The 22,436-nt window shown below is 36.4% G+C and overlaps 5 protein-coding genes across 9 annotated transcripts; 1 reads left to right on the forward strand and 4 right to left on the reverse strand.

Annotated features, from left to right (window-relative positions):
* Window positions 1-2,126: 2,126 nt before the first annotated feature.
* On the reverse strand, window positions 2,127-4,016 carry LOC136798336 (uncharacterized). Its single transcript, XM_067054937.1, has 3 exons — window positions 3,586-4,016; window positions 3,175-3,330; window positions 2,127-2,953 (listed from the first exon to the last, which is right to left on the reverse strand). The coding sequence occupies exons 1-3, from the start codon at window positions 3,851-3,853 to the stop codon at window positions 2,676-2,678; spliced, it is 702 nt and encodes a 233-aa protein (XP_066911038.1). The 5' UTR covers window positions 3,854-4,016; the 3' UTR covers window positions 2,127-2,675.
* Window positions 4,017-5,365: 1,349 nt separating this feature from the next.
* LOC136798308 (uncharacterized) lies at window positions 5,366-7,036 on the reverse strand. Its single transcript, XM_067054896.1, has 4 exons — window positions 6,963-7,036; window positions 6,357-6,631; window positions 6,024-6,173; window positions 5,366-5,745 (listed from the first exon to the last, which is right to left on the reverse strand). Exons 2-4 carry the CDS (start codon window positions 6,625-6,627, stop codon window positions 5,579-5,581), a joined length of 588 nt encoding a protein of 195 aa, XP_066910997.1. The 5' UTR covers window positions 6,628-6,631; window positions 6,963-7,036; the 3' UTR covers window positions 5,366-5,578.
* Window positions 7,037-8,525: 1,489 nt separating this feature from the next.
* LOC136798338 (uncharacterized) lies at window positions 8,526-11,392 on the reverse strand. Its single transcript, XM_067054938.1, has 3 exons — window positions 11,020-11,392; window positions 10,686-10,781; window positions 8,526-10,199 (listed from the first exon to the last, which is right to left on the reverse strand). Exons 1-3 carry the CDS (start codon window positions 11,192-11,194, stop codon window positions 10,117-10,119), a joined length of 354 nt encoding a protein of 117 aa, XP_066911039.1. The 5' UTR covers window positions 11,195-11,392; the 3' UTR covers window positions 8,526-10,116.
* Window positions 11,393-11,901: 509 nt separating this feature from the next.
* LOC136798341 (uncharacterized) lies at window positions 11,902-19,377 on the reverse strand. Of its 5 annotated transcripts, XM_067054942.1 has the most exons (9): window positions 19,315-19,377; window positions 18,504-19,122; window positions 17,735-17,859; window positions 17,361-17,561; window positions 16,725-16,969; window positions 15,316-16,485; window positions 14,045-14,224; window positions 13,519-13,833; window positions 11,902-13,410 (listed from the first exon to the last, which is right to left on the reverse strand). In XM_067054942.1, the coding sequence occupies exons 2-5, from the start codon at window positions 18,961-18,963 to the stop codon at window positions 16,787-16,789; spliced, it is 969 nt and encodes a 322-aa protein (XP_066911043.1). In that variant the 5' UTR covers window positions 18,964-19,122; window positions 19,315-19,377; the 3' UTR covers window positions 11,902-13,410; window positions 13,519-13,833; window positions 14,045-14,224; window positions 15,316-16,485; window positions 16,725-16,786. The 5 variants fall into 4 exon arrangements, with proteins under 5 accessions (XP_066911043.1, XP_066911045.1, XP_066911042.1 ...); XM_067054941.1 differs by having other exon boundaries at window positions 15,316-16,969; XM_067054944.1 differs by having other exon boundaries at window positions 15,316-16,969; window positions 17,385-17,561.
* LOC136798340 (uncharacterized) lies at window positions 19,152-22,252 on the forward strand. Its single transcript, XM_067054940.1, has 4 exons — window positions 19,152-19,762; window positions 19,997-20,121; window positions 20,294-20,518; window positions 21,319-22,252. The coding sequence occupies exons 1-4, from the start codon at window positions 19,297-19,299 to the stop codon at window positions 21,571-21,573; spliced, it is 1,071 nt and encodes a 356-aa protein (XP_066911041.1). The 5' UTR covers window positions 19,152-19,296; the 3' UTR covers window positions 21,574-22,252.
* The last annotated feature ends 184 nt before the right edge of the window (window positions 22,253-22,436 follow it).

Raw genomic sequence — 22,436 nt, forward strand, 5'->3', positions numbered from 1 at the left:
GGGGTCTTCAAAATCAAAAAAGACCGATATCACGTGATAGAGCTTTTTTATATAAAAAAAGTCTCAACTTTTTTAGATCAAAAGTTATAGACGATTTTATGGTCAAAAAATGATTGAAAACAGGGAATTTCCCCACAATCTGCATAATTTATGCAAAATTATAGCACTTTTTTACCAAAAAAATGCCCATAATTTTTGATTAAGAAAAGTTTGATTTTCCGGCAGTTAGAAAACAAAAACAAGTTTTGAGTTTATATTTTATACACCTGACATATATTTCGCGCACTTTTTGGTACAATCATGGTCAAAATCTATTGAGAATTCAGTTCCTTGTTTTTCGAAATTTGGAGTTCGGGCGAGAAAGTCGATTTAAAGGTCTTGTTTTTAAATAAGATCGTTTGCTTACTCATCAATTTTAATTTATAAGCTTTTTCACATGGGATTGGCATAGGCTACGTCATATCTTCCTTCGTTTCGAGCGTAAAACTCCTACTCTTCGGGCTATGAGCACTGCTCTTGTTTTGAATATTGAAATTCTCCAGATAAATCGCATGCGCACTGAGGTTTTAATGAAACAATAGAGAGTTTCGAAACCTAAGCCAATCAGCTGTGTTTTAAACATTCTTTTATTTAAAACCTCTATGAATGTTGTCTATTATGTTTAAACCTATTAACAAGCAATTCCCGGTGGGGGTCACTAGTGGCCGCCTATAGCAGTGCCTATAGACCAAGAGTAAGGCCTAAAAACCTGGATCTGTCTATTGTGTAGACTAGATTAGCACGGATGTGGAGCAAGATTGGTCAAAAAGAGGAAAAGAAAAACATATTTTTGCCTCTATCAGCATCATAATAAAACAATAGGCAGACACTGTCCTGATATGAATGTCCTGATATGAAATATGTGTCTTATATGAAACGGGAACACTTATGTAAAAAAAACCTTTAAATTCTCTTAAATTTAATTGGATATTTCAATTGTGCACGATTTTATAGACTCCCAGGCTATATTCTGAACTTTTGGAGCCTCAGATCCTAAGGTCAACTCTACCCTTCCAACCAAACTTTGAGTTTGTAACTTGATTGTTCTAATGAAGAGATAATCATAACGATGACCGCACCTGTTCTCGTCAGATTACTTTTAGGTCTGTGGCAAGCCATGACACCCCTGCAAAAGATATATAGCGCTTCCCCGGAAGTTTGCCTAAAGCGCTGGCTCCACGCACTTGGGGTCCATATTTCGGTCCGGGTCAAAATTTTCTCCAATTTTTGATATTTTATGTTTTTTGGTGTAGAATCAAAAAAGAGTGATCCCAAGGATCCCAAGGTCTGAATTTGAATATTGTTGCGGGCCATAAAGTAAACAATAGGGTAGGCCATTTGGCCAAGTCACCACAGAGATAGGGCAGGTTTTCGACTGACCCTGGGAATATTGAAGAAATTTTTTTATTATACATTTTTTCCTGATTTTTTTTAAAAACATTATTAACCAAAAAAACTCAGTTAAATTTAAAAACGCATCTTCAAAAATGCATAAAATATATACAAGAAGCCGGAGCGGCGTGAAGGTCCAGCTGACGTGGCAATAACCGAATGTCGTTCGTACCGGGTTCCTTAAGTGATGCAAAAAAATTTCCTTCCCATCCTCCACTCTGAGCTTCTATTCTTTGACACTTTATTTGTATTGCTAAATTTTGATAGTTTTTGATGCATTTCCCGAAATCTCGAAACTTTTGCCGCTGATGGGATTCGAACCCACTATATATAAAGCACCTATAATTAGAACGCCAGCGCCTTAACCACTCGGCCATCGAGTCACAACTGCACAAAGGAGTTCAAAGTTCCTTATAAACATGGTATTTACTCCAAACTCTACCCGGGAGCTAAAACCCTAACCAGGGGTTAACTCCCATCCCCAACCCTAGCCCTAACCCTACCTGACCCTATTTGAAAGAATACCCTTTAATCTAACCGAGAAATTTGACTCTACTACCAATTCAATCCAAAACATAGGTCAAACATCGTGCGGGTCGGCGGGGCAAAAATTCTAGATCGGCAGTTGGTTTAGCCTGGACTTGTTAATTTATTGCGCGCACAGGCCCCGACAAAGACAAAATCTTTTCGATCAGTTGCTTTTTAAAGGTCCATTCTGCTGCGCGCTGAACCAATAATCTTCTACAAGTTAATTCATAATGATAAAATGGGGCCTCCATAACTCGAACACGAACGGGGAACATAAACTTTTTGCAAAGGAGATTTATTTGAGTTTAAGTTGTTGAGATTAGCATTGTTAAATCAGGGGCGACAAAACATGTCCAAGTTAATATATAAGGAAAAAGTGGAGTACGTGGAGGTTCGCGTTGAAGAGACTCCACTACTGTAGGTACTTAAATAATTATCATTATGAGCCATTTTAAAAACTCTGTTTTCCCTAGACTATTTATTATACGAATTTCAAAAAGTTCATTGCTAAGAAGGGTAAGCTTAGTGAGAAGGGGAGGGTGTTTAGCTTTGCTAGCACGTTTCGTCAGTGTTCAAGCGTCGGTAAAATTCTGACACCCAACAACTCAACTACAACAAAGTACAAAAATTTCAACATTATAATTTTACAATTATTTACAATAACACCAACATGCTTATGTTTTATATACAAGAAGTCCACCAGCCAGCACAAAGACCTATACATTCGTCGTTGCATTCGAGTCCAAAAGTGAATTTGTTTCTGTCTCCTCCACAATTGCCGTTGAATTTTGTTTCGGTTTGTCTTTTTTTATACCCGGTATGTTACGAATGCTTGGCCTGCTTGTTACAAGTTCGAAAGTTCCATTGCTTATTGTCAGTACGCTGTCTTTCACGCCAAGCTTCTTGGCTGATACGTCTTCTCTGATTTGGGACGTACTGGAAGTATTGGATTCTTTCGAACCAGCTCTTCGACATTGTCGTCGTGATTTTGATTCTGGTGAATTGACGAGAAAAAAAATAGATATGAAATATTCTAATCAAACTGATATTAGCTGTCCTCTAATGGTGGTGATGACGCAAGGAGACAGAAAAGATTATTTTGATCATTATTGATCCTATGATCAGTGCTGCCAATTTGTTAACATTTCTGAAAATGTTTGACCTCCCAAACGAGCTGAAAGATTCTCAGACTTTTGAAGAGAAGAATAGTTTTACTTTTTCGAATGGTTATGACAACCATGATGATAATGCAAAGAGATAACAAGCAAACAACAACCCCCAACACTATGATGATCATCTGTTTTTCACCGTTCGATTCCACCGAGTTGCCTTCACATCCTGACTGTTCTTCAGAACGGACAAATCTGTCAGCTATGGGAAAAGATAGATCAAAAAGTGCTAGACTAAGTAAAGCTAGCAAAAGTATACCCCAATAAACAAAAAGTGGAAATGAACTATAGTTTCCGCTTGATTCCTTTTCAATGGGAGATAAAGAGTTTTGATTGCTTTGAACAGAATCTAACAACCTGACATAGGAAAATTGTCAAACCGCATCAGAGTAATTTGTAAAGAGCTTCTTTAGAGCCTTCAACGAAATCAATGACTCAATTTTCCATTTATTGTTACCTGACTTCAACTTGTGTCTTTCATTGATACAACACGCACGGCAGTCCTTCCCAAAAGGTCCAGGATCGCTTTCCATGGGACATAGTTCATCATTGCACTGGCGAAAGCCTCCATTGGAATAAAATTGAACGTTCCCTTCAAAATCAATCTTACAGATGTCCGAAATATCGATCCAAGTGTCCGTTGGTATTGACAGCGTGAGAACGAGGCTGGGCCTCGATATCAGTAACAGGACAGATGTTAACACAATTACGATATCAAATTTCATGTTGAGAAGTATTTTTGTACGTGTTTATCTGAAGAAGTTTCAAGTGGTTTTGGTATGAAGTAGTTCACTCATCATGTTTTAACTGAACGAGAGATCACGAGAATTTATCAATTTGTGTCCACCAGGTAATTCCCTGATGTGTTCTCGCTATAACCCCCTTTAACAGAGTATGATGATTCATTTAACTAAGTAGACCGCATAAAGTAAAAAGCTTAGCTAAGCACCCATTGTTTCTAGTAAATAATGTGAAATACTTGCTCATCCTCTTAGCTGAAAGGCATTCTTAAAATTTCTCAATGAACCGGGAAGCTTTGACAACAACACTTTCTCCAAGATAATAATAGACTTTTTAAAGGAAAGTACAAGGTCCATTATCAACGCACCACCGAATTCCCAGTACATTTTTGAGCTTAGCACCAGTCTAGGCTACGTCATATCTTCATTCGTTTCGAGCGTTTTTATTGTGTAGACTACACCAGCCAAGTTTTATTCTAGAAAAAACAGACCAAAAGTTCGAGGAATTCGAATGAAAAGGGAATTTTCAAGTTTTACATTTTCAATAGTTTCTATACAATACGGTTACGGCTGTGTTCTGTTTTGAACAAAACATGATTCTTTCATAAAGGGTGAAACATCCAGGAAGCAGGATAAACTTGAGAACGTTAAATGTTACACCACCCAGTACAGTATTTTCACTGTCTGTCTAGTGTTTACATTTTCGCGAGTTTACATTTTATCGCGTGAAATTAATTCTCCACGACGATAAAAATGGATAGTCTTATATATCTAACTATATATTCTATCCGACCTAGGACGATGGTAAATCAATATTTTTGGCCCAACATTGGGAGGGCTTTTCATTCCAGTCTTCCAGCTCTCTGTGGTGCTTATGTCCGTTCTTTGAAAAAGCAGATTAGAGTTTATTTTGGAAGAAATGGCGCTTTGTATTAATCAGTATGAAGTGTACGCATTGCAAACAAACATTCGATTAACATTTGCTAATTTCTGGGCCTATCCTGGCTGCGTCAGCTTCTTGTTTATATCATTTTTAACGGTAGATCTTTCCAAGTCTTTTCGGTTACTCCCCCATCCGCAAAAAGAAAACCCTGAGCTCAATGGCCAACTTCTACGCTTCTAGATGTTTCTACATAAAATAATTGCGTCATTTATTTCAAGAATTTATTTTAAATATTTCAAAGTTTCAGTTGAGGTGTTTTAGGAATACCAGACAATCTAAAATACAGCGGTATTTAGTTGAATAGCAAGAACATTAATTAAGTTTTCTTTCCCTGAAAGATTACTAACTGAGACGGTTAGCTTTTGTATAGATCCTGATTGACTGAGGACGATACTTAATCAGCACATTTACCGTTGTCGTTTTGCGGGACATAACTGCAAGTTTTCCAAATTATTTAGTCACTTCGCCTTACTCAAAAGCGTAAATACATAAACTCGGTTGTTGAATATACGGTATGTGAGCCTTTCCATACGGGAAAAATGAAGATTTTCATTAAGGTACTTTTCAATTTATTTTACATTTTTTTTGAAGTTTTATTGAATATCTTCCATGTTATATAATATTAAAAAAAAAAATGAAATAAAATTACAAATGCGTTCAAAAAGAACTTTAATTTTAAAATTTTAAAATTAAAACGTATTAATTATCATTAAGATAACCATGTTAAAAATATGTTTAAAAACTAGAAATACAAACTCATGCCATATTTACATATTTACAAAGAAAGTGGCATCATCATTATGTCCGCCATTTTTAGTTGGCTTCTGTTGACACGTTTGGTCAGGTCTCGGCACGTTGCATTTCTTGTTGAAATCGAGCGACGGTTGGATGAACGAATGTTGTTCTCGAACGGTTACTCGCTTCGATAGATGCTCTAGAATGATTAAAAACATCACTTGAATAGATTGATTCTTTCAACGAACGATGCATAGAAGATCATTCTTAACTTATAACAAGCTACTACAAGCCCTTGTAGAAATAAAAAAATATTACTATCTAGATATTTCGTTGATTGGGCTACAATGGCCCCCTACAATGGGTTGAATCGAATCAAATGACTGAATATATTGCATAGAATATCCTATGACAAATATGACATGTCGCACTATTTGACCATGGAAAAACTTAAATAATAGTAGAGTGAGTACTTACGATTTTTTATTCTTCGAACGTAGCAACAAAACGCAACGACGACAATCACAAACAAAATGGTAGTCAGAGAAATGACAGTCACCAATGTTCGTGTTTCAATTCGAATGAATGAAGCTCCATCGTCGTTTGTTTTGTTCGATGATTTAGATCCTGTGAAATGAAAAAGAATGTAAACAATTTGCTCGTGGTAATGGGAGGCCTTCATGAAAAAGACTCTTTAAGTGGAAGGCAGTATATTATCTAGATTAGGGACAAAAAAGTGCTCGAAAGGAATCTCTAAATAACGTAAATGAAATGCATGAATCCAAAGGGAAAATGACCTTTAGTTATTACCTGAAGCTAGGATATCCCTTTTATGTACACAGCATACGCGGCACTCTTCACCGAAAGGGCCTGCGTCACCCTTCAATGGACATATCTCCTCAGTGCATGGTCTGAAGCCATCATTTGTATAAAACTGAATGACTCCGTCGAAATCTCGCATGCATGTTCTGGAAATTTCAGTCCAACTATTTTTCATCACAGCCCTTCTTAAGACCATCGTTGAAATGAGTGTGCATCGAGATAAGAGCAATATGCAGAAAATATAGATTTCCATCGACATTGTGCTAAGGGAGAAAATTAAAAGTAATATTTTCATACAACGAGTGGAATAGGAATGGGTGCGAGTAAAATATGGGCGTTCCGGATCGCTTCTGTATGAATCTTTATGCAGTTAGTAAAATTGTAAAAATTTAGTTTCGATTGTTAGCGGTTTCTAAAATATTTTTTTTTAAATGACTGCCTCATCATTTTGATGCAATGGTCATTGTTTTTAAATGACGCAAGCAGTTTTTATTCTGGATATTTAAGATGAAAGAGAGCATTTGAATCGTGTCAGCATTCCCATTCCATGTTCCTGTTTCGCGGGAAAATGATGGACAATTTGTTAATACTTACCGTTTTGGAGCGTTTTTGATCAAAACTTTTCTGAAAATGATCCTTTCAGTTGAAATACCTTTCTACTCTGCGAGAAGAAACAAAGTTTGTTAGGTTAATACATTACTTTTTACTGAGTAAAAATGACGGAGCTAGTGTTATTTCTACACCTTATCACCTTGAAAACACACTCCATCGCCATGTATATTTGGGGAAATTTTTTGACAAACACCATGATTGTATGTTACAATTTTCCCAGAAACGTTTTGAATTTACTGAAGTGCTTATGAAACTAAACACCTACACTAACGTATGCATTGAGTGGGAAAAACCTCCCTTGCTTGTGGTTTTTGAATTTGAATAATTTAAAAGGGAAAAATGAAATCAACTTCTACGGAAGATGACGTAATCTTTATTACGGAAATACCCCCAAAAAGACCGGGTGTTGAGGAAAAACCAAAAGATTTTTTATAAATATCTGGCTGTTTCCGTATAAAACGTTACGTATGATTATCACGATAGATATCATTTGTGGCCGAAATTCATTGGCTGTTTATTAGAATGTCCAAAAGACGTTCATAGTCCATCCATCCATGGTCACTGGGAATATCAGAATTCACGCTATTCACATCATGAGTCAGCTTGAAAATAATGTTGATCTTTATCATCATATTTGGCTTTGCTGAAATTTTCAAGCGTAAATTGTTTGACAAAAGTATGAAAAATGAACGCATTATTCAAAGGACAAAAAATTGTTTTGTCGTCGTCGATTATCACTGTCGATGTGTCACAGACCCGCTGCCCACTGAAAATGGCCTATGGATTTTTATGCCTTTTTTAACCTCGGAACAATAAAATTCCTATCCCTATTGGGATTCAATAGGAATTTTTATCCCCACTGAAGAAAAAAGTGCCACCGGGGCTGTGAGACAGGGGTGTAGTTACACTCTTGATAAAATGCATTAAAAATCATTGTGTGCCTCGTTTCATACCTTATCAGAAAAATAAAACGGGATTCATAGATTGGGCGGCGATGCTTCGATCTTTTCTTCTAAATAGTTAGTCATCATTCGCCATGCTCATTTCATTTTCCCCTTTTCCCAAACACTTAGATTTTCTCACTTCTTTCCTTTGCTCTGTCTTTTATATAAACCCTTTTACGGTGAATTTTGCTAAGCTTAGAAATGTTACTGTTAATCTATGATAGCTCAATTGACTTTAGTGTCTCCCACACCTCAACCTGATATAATATCATTGCCCTTGGCGTAGCTTCACAAGTTACCCGTGATATTTAATCTCTACCTCATTCCTATTATGGGACAATGAAAATACCTCCCAAAGACCCGGTGAAGCTTCTATCCTGCTGGAAATTCATCATCTGTGAGAAAAATATCCTGAAATTTTACCGCAATTGGAAAGCTACACTGAACTCTCATCGAACATAAAGAAAGCAGTAGAATTTTAAGAATGCTAATTGGAAAATGATCAAAAAATGGGGAAAATCAGGAAAAGTCTACCATAGGTAGTTCTCGCTAATTCCAATGTTCGAAAGTAGGCTTTAGGATAGACAATGAAAAAACGGTATGTTTTGATAGCATGTTGTTCGGTTTGGTTTGTGCCAATAGAAAATTATCCTAAAAAATTACATGGAATTAAATGAAAATCACTATAAAAAAAGTTAGATTAAGGGCTCTGATCATAGTCAAAAATTTGTTCCTTGGCACTTTTAACCAAAAATTGCTTTTACAAATTGTTCGGAAATTTATTCTATCAAGAGTAATTAAGAATTTAATTACAAAAATGACGTTATGAACTTTAAAAAGACGTTAATCAAATGTTATATTACCCTATTTTACAAAATGCCCCGGGGGGGGGGGTACTTAGGCAAAAATGGATGATGGGTATATATGTGCGGACGGTAAGGGTCGGTTTTTTCACCTTTCAAAGTCTCTCTAAGGGTCGGAAAAATCAGGATTTTTAGGAAATTTTTTGATTTCCAGAGAAAAAATTGTAATAAAGTCTCTCTAAGGGTATGACTTTTTTCAAAAATCGAAAAAAAAAAATTCAAAAAGTTTCTCTAAGGGTCACCTTTTCAGCAAAAATCAGTCTCTCTAAGGGTCGGTTTTCGGAGGTCCCGTCCGCACATACCCCTCATTCGCCAACCCTAGTAACCCCCCCCCCGGGCAAAATGCTCAGGAAAAAGTTAGATTGATTGAAATATCAACGTGATAATAAGAAATATAAATTATTTCATTAGTCAGGGTTTCGTTACCTCTGAAACTCAATGGTGTTATGAATGTTTTCATTCAAACTCTCTCTCTCTCTCTCTCTCTCTTTGTACTCTTTTCAAGTCTTTTGACCAAATTCTTGTCTAATGTCATTTTAATCTGAATCACAGACCTCTACAAAACCTAAGGTAGTTGATAGGAACCCGGGGGGTACTAGGGTTGCGAGCTGATGGGGGGGGTAGCCGCCCGACTTTCGAACTTTGAACCCTTACCGGGACTAAAAAGGAGAAAACAAAGGAAAATTTTGGGAATTTTAAGACCCTTAGCGGGACTAATTTGACCAATTTTGACCAAATTTCGATCTTTCAGTGGGTAAAAAGTTGAAATTTTCCTATTTTTCCGACCCTTACTGGGACTGAAATTTGATTTTCTGATTTTTCCGACCCTTAGCGGGACTTTGGAAGTCCAAAAAAGGTACCCTTAAGGGCGGCACATACCGTACCCTCTATTTGCCTAAGTACCCCCCCCCCAGGGGATAGGAAGCACGAATCCGTTAGTAGATGCCAGCACCCTAAGGTCATTTGTAAACAAAGTTTTTCATCTCGTTTCAGAGAGCTGCGACAGCGATAACATGGGAGCATTCAAATATAGGACAACCAGAAGCAATATTCATTTATGATTTCCGTTTTTGTCTCTTTCATCGGTGAAAAAAGGGCATCCAGAAGCGATATTCTTGTTCTAGTATACAACACCCCCGTCTCAAATTAACCAGTGGGAGATTTGTAGTCAGTGGGTTAAATTAAGGGAGCTATATTTCAAGGGTTGTGAAAAAACCAACTGTTCTACATTGGTGAAGGTCTTAAATGATATTCTTTTCATTGGGTTTTCTTCCCACTGACTAGAGGTTTCCACCAGGTCTATGACGCAGGGGTGCGATACAGGGAGTGTTATAATGCATAGCTGAGGTTTCCTCGGTCTCCGACGCCTGGATCTTCCGCATTGATTGGCTCGCCTCGTCTTCTTCGTCTTTCTGTTGATAGAAAGTGAAATATTAAGATCATTTTTATAATTCTTACTGGTCTTTGTTCATTTTCCCATTCCATCACTGTGTGGATATAGCCTAAGGCGAAAATATGATGCTATCGTACATTAGACCTAGTTTTGATAACCGACTTTCTGCTTTGCCCAAATTTATTATTAGCGGGAAAAGATCAATAGAAACTTGAATGTTCCGAATCTTTATGCTTGTCATAAATTGAAAGATGTATTTGCACTTTTCGAGCTTTGGCCTACAATGAGAGTTTTTTAAAGTATTCAGCTATTTATCGAGGTAAATCAGAGAAAGAGAGAAAACTTCAGGGCTAGGCTAAGGCTTGGTCACTCATCTAGATAATCGTGCTCGACCCTGTTCTTTTTGCTGATAACGAGTTAATGAATCGGGGGAAATTGTTGAGAAAAATTACTTAAACTTTGGGTAGCGAAATTTCTTCTTTGTGACTCCCAAATTTTTACATACCTCGGGTTCTGTATAAATAAGCGGCGATTGCAAGTACCACAAGAAGAGCAAGAAGCCCAAATCCAATTGTCAACCATGTGGTGAGATCGCCATTTCCTAAAAACGTAATTAAATGTTATTAAAAGTTCCTAATGAACATAAACATATAAATTAATGACCTAAAGAAAGGCTTAAAGTTAAAAACAGTATCCAGTTTGTTTCTGGGTCCTTGAAATTCCTCTGATGCAGTTAGACTAACGAGTAAAGAGTAAAATGAAGTGAATATAATTCAAAACAGTGATTTCCATTCCACCCGAAATCTTTTGGTGGAATCAATATAATATTATCTTTTTACCAGGCTCTGGCGGGTCAACAGGAGATTCTTGCAAGCAACAATGTCTACAAGGCACAGTGTCTGCCCAATATCCTGTTTTCGGATCACAATTAGGTTGACAATGTCTAAATCCTCCGTTAGACCAAAACATTTTGATGCCATCTTGAACTTCGCACGGTATCAACGTTATGGCCATTTTTGCTTACGTGTTTTTCTGTTTTGATTTTCGGTTTTAATTTTCGTTTTAACTTTTCTTTTTTGAGCAGAGCTTCTGTACAATGTTTTATGAGTTGTACATGCTCCTTGGCGTGTTGTGGGTTACTTTCTAACTTCTTAGTCCTGAATTTATTGATTGAGTGAATACTACAAGAAAAATGTGAGAAGATGAAAACAAGTTAAAAAGTCATGAGCACACAAACAAGGAGATAAATCCTACCAACAAGTAAGAAAAAACTTTTATAGAGGCATAGGAGAAACCCCAGCGGTATCTGTCCCCACAATCACAACAAAGTTTTGCTCTCTCGTCATGACCACGAAAGATAGCCAAGAATCATTACTGAATTACTCTGTAACCATATTGTAGTGTAAATATCGTAAAGCACAGTAAATTATAAACACAAATATCAAGATAAGTGAAAACAAATAAAAAATATATTCGAGGTCTTCCAGGGCTCTCCCTCTAGTCAAGACGATCAAGTAACTGAGGTCTAATCTGAGCAATTGATCAATGAAATGATAACTTGTGTGTTAATCATATTTTTTTAACAAACAGGGAATTATCAAAAGTACAAAATATAAGAAAGGGAAAATTTGTTTTGCGTCCTACTGGTTAATGACGTTTTAAGTTACGATGGAATTTCCCAACAGCTAAGATGTTTTTATAAGAATATAACACAAGTTGAGTTGGATTTTGTAAATAATGATTTGAATATTACCGATTCAGAAAATGAAGGAGTATAAATTGTTTAATTCTACGCTATAATAAAATAGGCTAGGTTGTTAAATATATGTATGGATTTCTGATGATATAAAAAAGCAATGTACATGAAAATAATCTGCTTTGCCGGTATAAAAAATCCTTTTTGTTCAAAATAATATTTTCCCTTTTCAAAATATACAAAACTTTAGAAGTCCATTATTAAAAATACTCTATGTTATATATTTAAAAATCCTATATATTACTTGCTGTAGATGTCAAAGGTTGGAATTTGAAAAAATAAAAAGACAAGTGTTCGGGATATCTACAGGGAAAAAATGAGCAAATCACCCTGATGGGAAAAGTGCATTTCACACTTTTGAGCGTGCAAGAAACTCCCCTGGGGTTGGGAAAATTATTTACGTTTCCAGGCGTGAAATAAACTTTTCCCACTCAGGTGATTTGCTAATTTTTTTCTGTGATCAGAACAGGAAACTCTAACAAGAAATTCTAAAATTGTACATCATATTTTTAGAGTCGATCAATTCCCTCGGTTCGGCACATACGCATAGTCAAATGAAGATCTTTTCAAGTTTCCCTTAGTTGTTTCTACTTGATTGAATACATTCATGTGTATGTGCAGAAAAATATTTGACAAAAACTTAAGTCTTCCCCGGTGGAAATAATACCCTATTGTTCCCAACCCACTGTGACAATGACGTTGATTTCATCCTCATTTAAAAAAAACTCAAAATGTGAAGAATACACTCTTCTCGAGATGCATAAATTTATTGTTGTCCTCGTGCAATGAAATCTGTTTGAAAACGAGGACAACAATAAATTTATGCATCTCGAGAAGAGTGTATTGCACTCCGAAAACACCTTCCCACTGGACTTTTTGAAATGAGAACAATCGAATTTGTATCCCCATTGAGATGCCGATAGAATAGCGCACCGCGCTGAATCTAAAAATAGATTTTATTTTTGACATAATCATTACTCTCGATGTGTTTGTACGAGTTCCAATCCCATCAACCTTTGCGCTAATCTCTTTTGCACGTTAATTGCATCGTTTGACAAAAGATATATAACAGCTTGCACGTATCTTTAATTGAGCCGCGTTGAATTGTGGGATTGCAACTCGTACAAATGTCAAAAAAAGTGAAAAGTAATAATTATGACGTATGCATTGCGGAGCGCTATTGTGGAAAAGAGTTCCACCATGGTTTCACCGGGGCTGCGAGACAGGGGTGTTTAAATCCATATAGATAAAGTTGTAAAATATAGTTAAATAAAAATATTTTAACATGTATCAGAAGCTACGTTACTCTCGGGTGCTTCTCGCATCCGGCGTTCCTCAGATTGCTCACTTCTTTGGCCCAATGGGATATCTTCAAGAATAGCAGACATCATGGGTGGGCTCAAGCATGCGGAATTGCCATTATGTAGGTTTGTGGCGGCGCCCGTAGTGAGTGAAGGTGTAAAAGCTGGTTGACCTATGATAGAAAAACAAACCCGTTAGTTAGCCGTTTTATGGCTGAAATCTCTCCTCGTCTATCTTTTGTTACATTTTGGATCACAATTAAAATATCTTTATTACTGACCTCTTTCAGAAACATCATAGGTTACTGGGGACGGAGGTTGGTGTCGTTGGCCAGTTGTTGGAAACGAATCGTCATCTTGCTCACTATCCAGTGATGAAGCCAGAGAAGAACTGAAAGTCTTGTTAATGTTGATTCCACCATGACCTTCGAACGGAATGCTTCCGCTGGCACGGTCAGTCAAAGGTGTGTTTGATGCAACTTCATGCTGATCTTCTCTTTGAGAGATTACTACGTCAAAATTCGCGGCATTGCTGATTCCATTTGGGCGGTTCTTCGGGCGTGTTTGCTCTCCCAACTCATCAGGTTGTATGTTCGCTTTTATAGAAAATCGTAGAATTAAATAAAATATCCAATCAACTTTAGATTCTAAAAACAGAGGAAGATTTTCAATTTAGAAAGTCAATCCTTACCTCATGTTTATTGAGATGAAACTCACCCCTATGCTACAGGTATTCCCTAACGGACTCGCGCTTCTATAGAAACTCCCACCCACGGTTTTATATAGAGAGATCTTATACAAGCTCACCTCTGTTCTTCCTATTCAGGTATTTATTGACATTAATTGCCACAATGAAAACGATGTTGATAAGGATAAAGGTGCATAGCAACGCAAATGCAATGTGGAACCATGATTGATATTTGTCGCCTCTCTCTTCACTTGCTGCCAGTTGATCGGGAAAATGTTTTTCTTCATGTAACAATTCCACTGAAAATAAAAAGGATAATTTTGTAGAACATGCCCGTGCGACAGACTAGTATAATCTTTCTCAGATATAGATGGAATTTGGACGAAGAAATAAGACACAATAATTTATTTAAGTTTTAAACACGTCTGAACATCTCCCTACACGCTTTTTTTTATAAGTATGCACTTTATAAGAATGTCCATGATGAAAATGGCCAAAAAATTAAGAATACACGTTTTTTTTTTATTAGAACCTAGTTTATAAGAACATATAGGCTGAAATTCGTCGAAAAATTAAGAACATCTTAAGAACATGCCCAGCCTCAGTTTGGAAAAAAATGACAAGAAACTACAATTTTTTCCTCTTTTTAAGCAGTTTTAACTGAATTTAGGGATGGATCTTCAAGAGTCGAAAGTCAAAAATTTTGTCCAAATTTTGCCAAATTTAAGTGCTCTCTATTTTGTATCATATTGTCGATTTAGAGTAGTCTGAAAAATTAAGAACGCATTTAAGAACATTTTAGGCTGAAAATTGCTAAAAAAATAAGCACATCCAGGCTCAGCCAAATTTTAGGTGTTCTAATAAAAAAAAAACGTGTATGGTAAGAATATCACCATCATGGAATTTAGCAACTGAACCTAAGAATGCCATTTTTAATGCATTTTAACTTGTAGATTGCCAATTTCGATCTTAACCTAAGAATACTGTAAGAATATTTTTGGATGATTTTCGCCAAAAAGTTAAGAATATCCATCATGAAATGAAAAAACACCATTCTTATAAAAAAAGCGTGTAGTCCAAGAAAGAAGAGGGCGAGCTAAAAACGTGCTCACACGATATCTACAAAAAAAATCTGGAACTAGCGAGAAAATATAAATGGTAGCTAACTCCTCCCTGTTGGAAAATTCAGTAAAAATCTCTCTTCGATGGAAAAATTACACGAGATATAAAAAGAGAAGCGGTAAAACAATAGCTGTCGTGATTCACTAAGGTGAATACCCCTTGTAAGCAATCACTCAACTTATTATGGTTATAATCTAGGTTATAATTTGCACAGGTATTAGATATGTACACATATTTGGCTTTTGAGCAACGAAAAGAACTACCATACCTGTTTTGTTTGCCCAGCAGCAGAAATAGCAAAATGAAAACTCTATACCATACGGTGGCAATCGATCCAAGGGGCAGAGTCCATCGCAGTATTCATAACCCTTTTTCTCCACATAAAACCTTTTCCGGCCGTCCACTTCCTGACACAAGCCATTATACCATGTTATGGTACCCGTGAGAGGTTTCGAAGAAGAATCATCTCCAAAAAGATGAACTAAGTCAGGCGCAATTGAAGCAAAAAGAAATAAAATAATCAGCAACATGCTTCGAGAGATGTCTGAACTCTATGGTGGCTAGAAATAGAGTGATTTCAAGATAAAATTGTGTTGAACTATCGCCACTTTTGTATCTGCTGAGACAAAGGGAAAGTTTTAAGAACAGGAAAAAGGGAAGAAAGAAACCTTGCTAACTGGGTAACTCGTTCGAGCAACCCCAGGGAAAACACATGTTCGTCTCATTTTTTCCCTAAAACTGAGAGTGGGAAAGGAAGTTTTTGTGTTTTTTTGAACCAAGAAACTCTCAATTAGATAAAAGAGTATAATTCATGAAAAACCGGTTAATTTCGGCTAAATATTAAATACATGCTAGAAAAGTGAAAAAAAATATAAAGGGAAAACCCCTGTGAAAACAGGTTTATAGGGTAGGGGCAGGTTGAGAAATAGAAGGAAACCCCCAACCGCTTGAGTGAGAAATCATTGAAGCCGATGTAAACAAAGGGAAAGAACCTTTGCATACCACAGGGAATTAACCATAGTTTCCTTTTGCTGTAGAAATGGAGGTGTTGGTGGAGATGCCACGGATATATTGTATTTGAGTATTAAAAATTGACAAAGCTGATTCACCAAAATTTTTTAACTCTTTAAATGCCACGGTCATTTTTTTCTAAGTGTTTTAAAGAAAATTGCTAGTTAATCGACAACAAAACTAAAAAAAAATTAAAAATGGTGGCCCTGATGGTTGCAAAATAGAAATATCATTGATTCTTGTGGATTCTGATTCTGATTCCATCATTTGCACTATTGATCAATTCCAATGATTCCATTGATACCGGTGATTCCAACAATCTCCACCATCACATCCTTATTCTCGTTCATCACTGCCAGCATCTTATTCACAAGAATCTTCTTCAACAGCATTGCATTTACCAGAACTATCAAATCCATCTTTACCACTATAAGTATATGAAATCAATAATCGTCATTTGTCGGTCGATAACGCTTCTTGGGATAATTCAACTAAAACACGATTATCCTTGCTTTTTATCCGCGTATGAGATATGTTAAAACATTGAAGCCCAGTGCTTTAGCACGTTACAGTTATCCACTGTTCTGTAATTTACATCTTTTATTTTTCTTGTAAAAACTCCAGCTTGACCCAAAGCAACGAGTTAAGAGGTTATCAGAGGTTTGCCTTACGAGTGAAATGAATTACAGCCAGGAGCACAGAAACGAGCGTTGTGAGTAAATAGCCGGTCAACCGAGCGGTGATTTTGACACCCAATATTCGATAACCCATATATCTTGTTCAGTGATGTGAATATGTTGATGATATAACATCATTTGATCTTGTATCTCTCCTCTCAAAGGAGAACACATATCTCCAACTAAAATCATCAGTTTTCTCAGTGAGGAATTCACGATGGCTGCTGGTATCAGCTGAAATGAAAAAGAACTCAAAATAGCTCTCATTCCCGCAGGCCTCTTAAAACTATTGAGTTTAAAGCCCCAGGGGCTATGAAGGAATCTCTAACATTTCTCAAGCAAGAAAAAGTGAATCTTAAGATTTGCGCAGCATTTAGAATGGCGGATTGAATCCAGCCCTCTTTTTGATTTCACGTGACATTTCAAAATCTAGCGATCAATTTTACGAAAATGGCTTCATTTCCCATCCAAAAGTTTCGAATCTAGCATCTTCGAGGATTTGAAATCAATGCTGGCTAAAACTCATCAAATAACACCCAGATAAACCAGGTAGCATTTTCGTTAGAGCAAGGAACTTATTTTCAAAGGAACTTTAATCAAGCCTAGCATTTTGTTATAAACAAACCTTGATAAACAAGCTAATGAATACCATCTCCAGCAGATACACTACTAACAACGCATTTTTATAGGCTTCAAAAAAGAAAGCAAAACTATATGCCGTCATATCAACAACATGAATCGCAACGGATAAAGAAATGATTCCATGTAAAGCTCTCTCCGATTTGTTCAACTTCTTTTTGAGGACATTGAAACGTTGCATCAAATCCTGAAATAGAATTAGAAAAGTAAAGTTTTAAAAGCATGCTATAAATATAACCGTTGGGATCTAAAATCAATGTGTGTACACTAACCAGCCCTACGTCCTAATCTATATAGCTTTGCCTTTGTGACCCTCTAGACCTCTATCAAGCAAATATTTAAACAGAAACAAATTTAAACCTCGATTTGTTCTGCTTCAATCGGTTCATTTCGATATCTTCGAAATTTTTCGCGAATGGATTGAATCAATCTCCAGTGAACGTGGCAAATGTACGCGTAAAGAATTAACCAGCATATACGCCAACCTTAAAATAAATAATTTTATGGTTTAGTTGATTAACCAATAAGTTAACGAAGCCGGTTTGCTGTATCACTTTGACTACATAATCTAGGAAGAAACTGCTAAGAGAGTGACTTTAAAACAATCGACTACCTTAAGGGAAGAAATTTTCGCGAGAAGAAATTTTCGCGGAATTTAATTTCGCGAATCAGAATTTCAAAATGGCAAATTTCGCGGAATTTAATTTCGCGAATGAGCCGATTTCAAAAGTTTCACGGAATTTAATTTCGCGAATGAGAAATTTCAAAAGAATTTTTTTTAGAGAGAAAATGTTTTTCATATTTTTCATCGATTTCAAGACATATTTCAGTCATATTAACAAACTTTAACAAAAGTCATGATTAAAGTTCATCGCCGTCTTCTTCCTCCAAAAAATCGAATATCGCGGAATTTAATTTCGCGATTTAGCCATTTTGGTGTGTTTTGCGGAATTTAATTTCACGAATTACGCCCTAATTCGCGAAATTAAATTCCGCGAAAATTTCTTCTCGCGAAAATTTCTTCCCTTAATATTTAACCAGCCTTATTACTATTGGGCTAATCTTTCAAGGAAACAGTCTAGTAGGGCTGTCTAACGTATCATGGGCTTGGAAAGTTTAGTTTTCTCACCATTTCCAATGACTGCTATATACACATAAATAATCCATTTCCAATGATATTCGATTTTGAATGTCGAGTAGAAGAAGGATACCAACTGGCCTGAACACACAGCCCATAGTACGAACGCAAGAATATTGTATCTTCGGACGAGTTCGGAATAGTTGCGTTCGCTTTGAAGCTCATTTTCAACTAACCAACTGTAGTTCCCCTTTCTGTAATGCCATTTGGTGCACAAGAAAGCAACGGTGAAAATAGCGCTGAACAAAATCCCATTGACAGATCCTTCCCACTTTGAAGAACCGCCATAGAAGATGTAAATGATGCCTCCAACAAGAGCAAGCAACATAACAAAACCAAACTTGTTTAAATGCTTCACGAGTGGTTTCGCATTGCTGGGTTGCCAAAGTGCTAGACAACGTAACATCAATTGACAGGGTCGTAGCGCATGAGTTGGAGATGCAACATCCATTACACAGTTCAAAATTCTGAACGCAATTCTTTGAAAGAGTAAATCACATCTCACTCACATCGCAAACAAAAGAGCCTTGAAAAGCAAGCATGGAATTTGAGATGTTTTTGTTTGGGTATCAGTAAGATACGACAATAACAAACTGACGCGTAAATAAACCTGAAAAAAATGAATCAAATATCATTTCGAGAGGAGAAAAATATGTTACATTCAGAAATGTAAGTTAAGAATTAATCAACAACAACTGGTCGTGGCGAGTTGTATCTTTATTAATTTCTGGTAAAGTAGAAATACTCAAAATATTAACGGGACAGCACCCACAAATTATTTATAATGGAAAAATCAACTCACACAATACGTCCTTGTCGATTGATGCTTCGTGGCTTAGCACTATGGCAACCGATCAACGCAAGTCTTCTGATGAGGATGTACAATAGGTTTGGATACGTTATGTTGATTCTCCTCGTTACCGCTATCATTTACTTCTATAACATTGAAAACGACAATAAATTTTATTGGAAAAAGTCTGTCAATGGTGTGATTTTTAGTGCAACGTTTGCTGTAGCTTTCTTCTGCACTAAGTGGTATTACCGAAAAGGCAATTACAGTAAAATGCTGGAGATTGAACTGGGTCCTGAAAGGGTACATTGCGCGAAGCTTGTCAAACGATATAATCTTTTCGCTCTTCTGCTTTGGGTAGTGTGCGCTGGTCAGTTGTTATGGAATTATTTTTATGAATTGCAAAGTTTTCATGGTTGGTATTGGGTTGTCTATGTTTATTTAGCTGTCATTGGAAATGGTAAGATGAGCATTTTTTTCCTTCTAAAAAGAGACAATACACTAACAATACACCAGGCCAACTACCAAAGAACCACACGCAGTGGGAATGGGACGAAATGTGTGGATTATAGGTATCCCTCATACCTACTGTTACCCACATAAACGCCATATTGAGGTTATTCTTTGTGCTATACTTTAAAGGACTGCTTCTTTCTTATTTTTTCATGGAAAAAAGTCTTGATCAACTTTTTAGGTTGGCGTATATGCTGGTTGATTTTATACGCGTACATTTGCCACGTTCACTGGAGATTGATTCAATCCATCCACGAAAAATTTCGAAGATATCGAAATGAACCGATTGAAGCAGAACAAATCGAGGTCTAAATTTGTTTCTGTTTAAATGTTTGTTTGATAGAGGTCTAAAGGGTCACAAAGACAAAACCGTATAGATTAGGGTGTAAGGCTGGTTAGTGTCACACATTGATTTTAGATCCCAACGGTTATATTTATAGCATGCTTTTAAAACTTTACTTTTTGAATTCTATTTCAGGATTTGATGCAACGTTTCAATGTCCTCAAAAAGAAGTTGAACAAATCGGAGAGAGCTCTACATGGAATCATTTCTTTATCCGTTGCGATTCATGTTGTTGATATGACGGTGTACAGTTTTGCTTTCTTCTCTGGAGCTTTTCACTCTCGATATCATGAAAATGTTCGAATCACAATCTATCTGTTGGAAATATTGATGCAACACATTCTCTGCTTGTTTATTAAGGTTTTATTACATCCCCTTCTCACAGACCCATTGGGAACCCTTCCCACTTGAAAAATTGTCCAAAATATCGTCCCCAGTGGAAATTCATCATCCGATTTTTGTCCCCATTGAAAATAATCAAATAAACCAACCCTTACTGCATATTATGCTATTTTTTCCATCCCCACTGAATTTTCTGACTTGAAAACAAAAGAATTTGAATCCCCAGCCATATGGGAATATCACTCCCCATCGAGTTTAAGTCCGTTATTTTTACCCCCACTGGCTGAAAAGATCCTGCCGGGTCTGTGAGAGGGGATGTATTTGAGTTTCTTGAAACCCTACGAACATTTTGATGAAATTTCCGAAATTAGGTCAACGTCAACTGTTGCGCAGTTTTAATAAACGGTTGGAAAGATATAGATGTGAAGTATAGTCCAATTTTCTGGAATTTTCGACGAAAATCTTCAATTTTAAAGAAAGAATTGGCGCTGGAATCTTGCTTCTAATTTATACAGGGTGACAGAAATTCAGGGGGAAATAGAATAGTGGAGTCAGGTACCCCCCCCTGACCCCCTGAAATCCTCCCTTTTACTAGAACAAGGTCAGCCCCCCCCCTTACACTTGATGTGAGACCACTAAAGGTAAAATCTTCAAATAGACCTGAAATTGGCGTTTTTTTGAGGTTAACACCCACTTTTTGTTGAAATTCTTTCATTTTACTAGAAGTTTTCGAGAATCTATAATAAAAATTGCATTTTGTGAAAGTAATATCCGCGGTAGACACCCAAAAACTTTAAGGTATGACTTCACTTTTTCAGCTGATACCAGCAGCCATCGTGAATTCCTCACTGAGAAAACTGGTGATTTTAGTTGGAGATATGTGTTCTCCTTTGAGAGGAGAGATACGAGATCAAATGATGTTATATCAACAACATATTCACATCACTGAACAAGATATGGGTTATCGAATATTGGGTGTCAAAATCACCGCTCGGTTGACCGGCTATTTACTCACAACGCTCGTTTCAGTTCTTATTGCTATCGTTCATGTTGACCAAAGCAAACAGTACTGAATAGACACTAAACACAATTTTTTTTAGAAGAGTTATAGTCGCCAAGCGAGATTTCCATGAAGATATACACTACTGAGGAATCAACCGTTTTATCGAACTGAGTGGTGCATTTTGACAGAATTTCAGAAATTGGGTCTTTCAACGGAGACGGAAATTCAGGCAATTTTAGTGCAGAAAAATGGAATTTCGGATATAGCAAAAAATGTTCGAAATTCGTGGAATAAAACATAGAATTTCAAAGGAATTCTCGGTGGCAGAATGTTGGTCCTTCTTAGACGGTTTCAAACCGTCGGTTTAACGGAAATTGCGGAAAAATTGGCGATATGGCGGAATCGGGTACTGTACCATCTGAAACCCCCCTACTGATTTCCGTTGTAAATGTGACCCATACCACTGAAAATGCTACGAAACTCGCAATAACATCTTAGGTTGTTACTTGGAGAGTGAGACAGGGGTGTTTAGCATTGATTTGATGCTGAATTTCTGACTTATTTTAAAGGAAAATGGTTAATCATTATTTGATTTTAGCCTGTACCACATCGAAAGTCTACGTTTTTTTCTTTTCCACGAAGAGGAGTTTGGTAAAGGCTATATTTTACTGTGCTGCTTGAGGTCTTGGAGTTAGAGGTATCTTGTCAAAAGATGTTGTTCAGAGAAGAGGGTTGGTAACAAAGCATAAATTTTCATGTAATTTTCTGTTTTCTTTTTAAAATTGTTTTAAAATTTTAATATTTTTTAGTAAAAATTTTCCTTTATTTTCAATTTTCTATTTTTTTTCTGTTTTTGTGATTTTTGTCAAAAAATACTGACATTTATTGCTAAAAGTAAAAGTAAAATAAAATATGTAAACTATATAATAATAA

This window comes from Clytia hemisphaerica, unplaced genomic scaffold (genome assembly GCF_902728285.1).
Source record: "Clytia hemisphaerica strain Z4C2 unplaced genomic scaffold, Clytia hemisphaerica genome assembly, whole genome shotgun sequence".
NCBI classification, from domain to species: Eukaryota; Metazoa; Cnidaria; class Hydrozoa; order Leptothecata; family Clytiidae; genus Clytia; species Clytia hemisphaerica.

Bases quoted from the DNA above. Each gene is read 5' to 3' on its own strand.
- LOC136798336 (XM_067054937.1), bottom strand. From the start codon at position 3,853: ATGAAATTTGATATCGTAATTGTGTTAACATCTGTCCTGTTACTGATA. The intron at 3,331-3,585 runs GTAACAATAAAT...CTTTTCCCATAG, and splicing joins AAGACACAAGTTGAAGTCAG to CTGACAGATTTGTCCGTTCT. The intron at 2,954-3,174 runs GTAAAACTATTC...TCAATTCACCAG, and splicing joins TGTCATAACCATTCGAAAAA to AATCAAAATCACGACGACAA.
- LOC136798308 (XM_067054896.1), bottom strand. From the start codon at position 6,627: ATGTCGATGGAAATCTATATTTTCTGCATATTGCTCTTATCTCGATGC. The intron at 6,174-6,356 runs GTAATAACTAAA...TTCATTTCACAG, and splicing joins AAGGGATATCCTAGCTTCAG to GATCTAAATCATCGAACAAA. The intron at 5,746-6,023 runs GTAAGTACTCAC...TAATCATTCTAG, and splicing joins CGTTCGAAGAATAAAAAATC to AGCATCTATCGAAGCGAGTA.
- LOC136798338 (XM_067054938.1), bottom strand. From the start codon at position 11,194: ATGGCCATAACGTTGATACCGTGCGAAGTTCAAGATGGCATCAAAATG. The intron at 10,782-11,019 runs GTAAAAAGATAA...TTACGTTTTTAG, and splicing joins TGTTGACCCGCCAGAGCCTG to GAAATGGCGATCTCACCACA. The intron at 10,200-10,685 runs GTATGTAAAAAT...TTCTATCAACAG, and splicing joins TTATTTATACAGAACCCGAG to AAAGACGAAGAAGACGAGGC.
- LOC136798341 (XM_067054942.1), bottom strand. From the start codon at position 18,963: ATGGATGTTGCATCTCCAACTCATGCGCTACGACCCTGTCAATTGATG. The intron at 17,562-17,734 runs GTTTAAATTTGT...ATTCTATTTCAG, and splicing joins TTGAAGCAGAACAAATCGAG to GATTTGATGCAACGTTTCAA. The intron at 16,970-17,360 runs GTTTGTTTATAA...TTTTCATTTCAG, and splicing joins TCATTAGCTTGTTTATCAAG to CTGATACCAGCAGCCATCGT.
- LOC136798340 (XM_067054940.1), top strand. From the start codon at position 19,297: ATGGAAAAATCAACTCACACAATACGTCCTTGTCGATTGATGCTTCGT. The intron at 20,122-20,293 runs GTCTAAATTTGT...ATTCTATTTCAG, and splicing joins TTGAAGCAGAACAAATCGAG to GATTTGATGCAACGTTTCAA. The intron at 20,519-21,318 runs GTTTTATTACAT...TCACTTTTTCAG, and splicing joins TTCTCTGCTTGTTTATTAAG to CTGATACCAGCAGCCATCGT.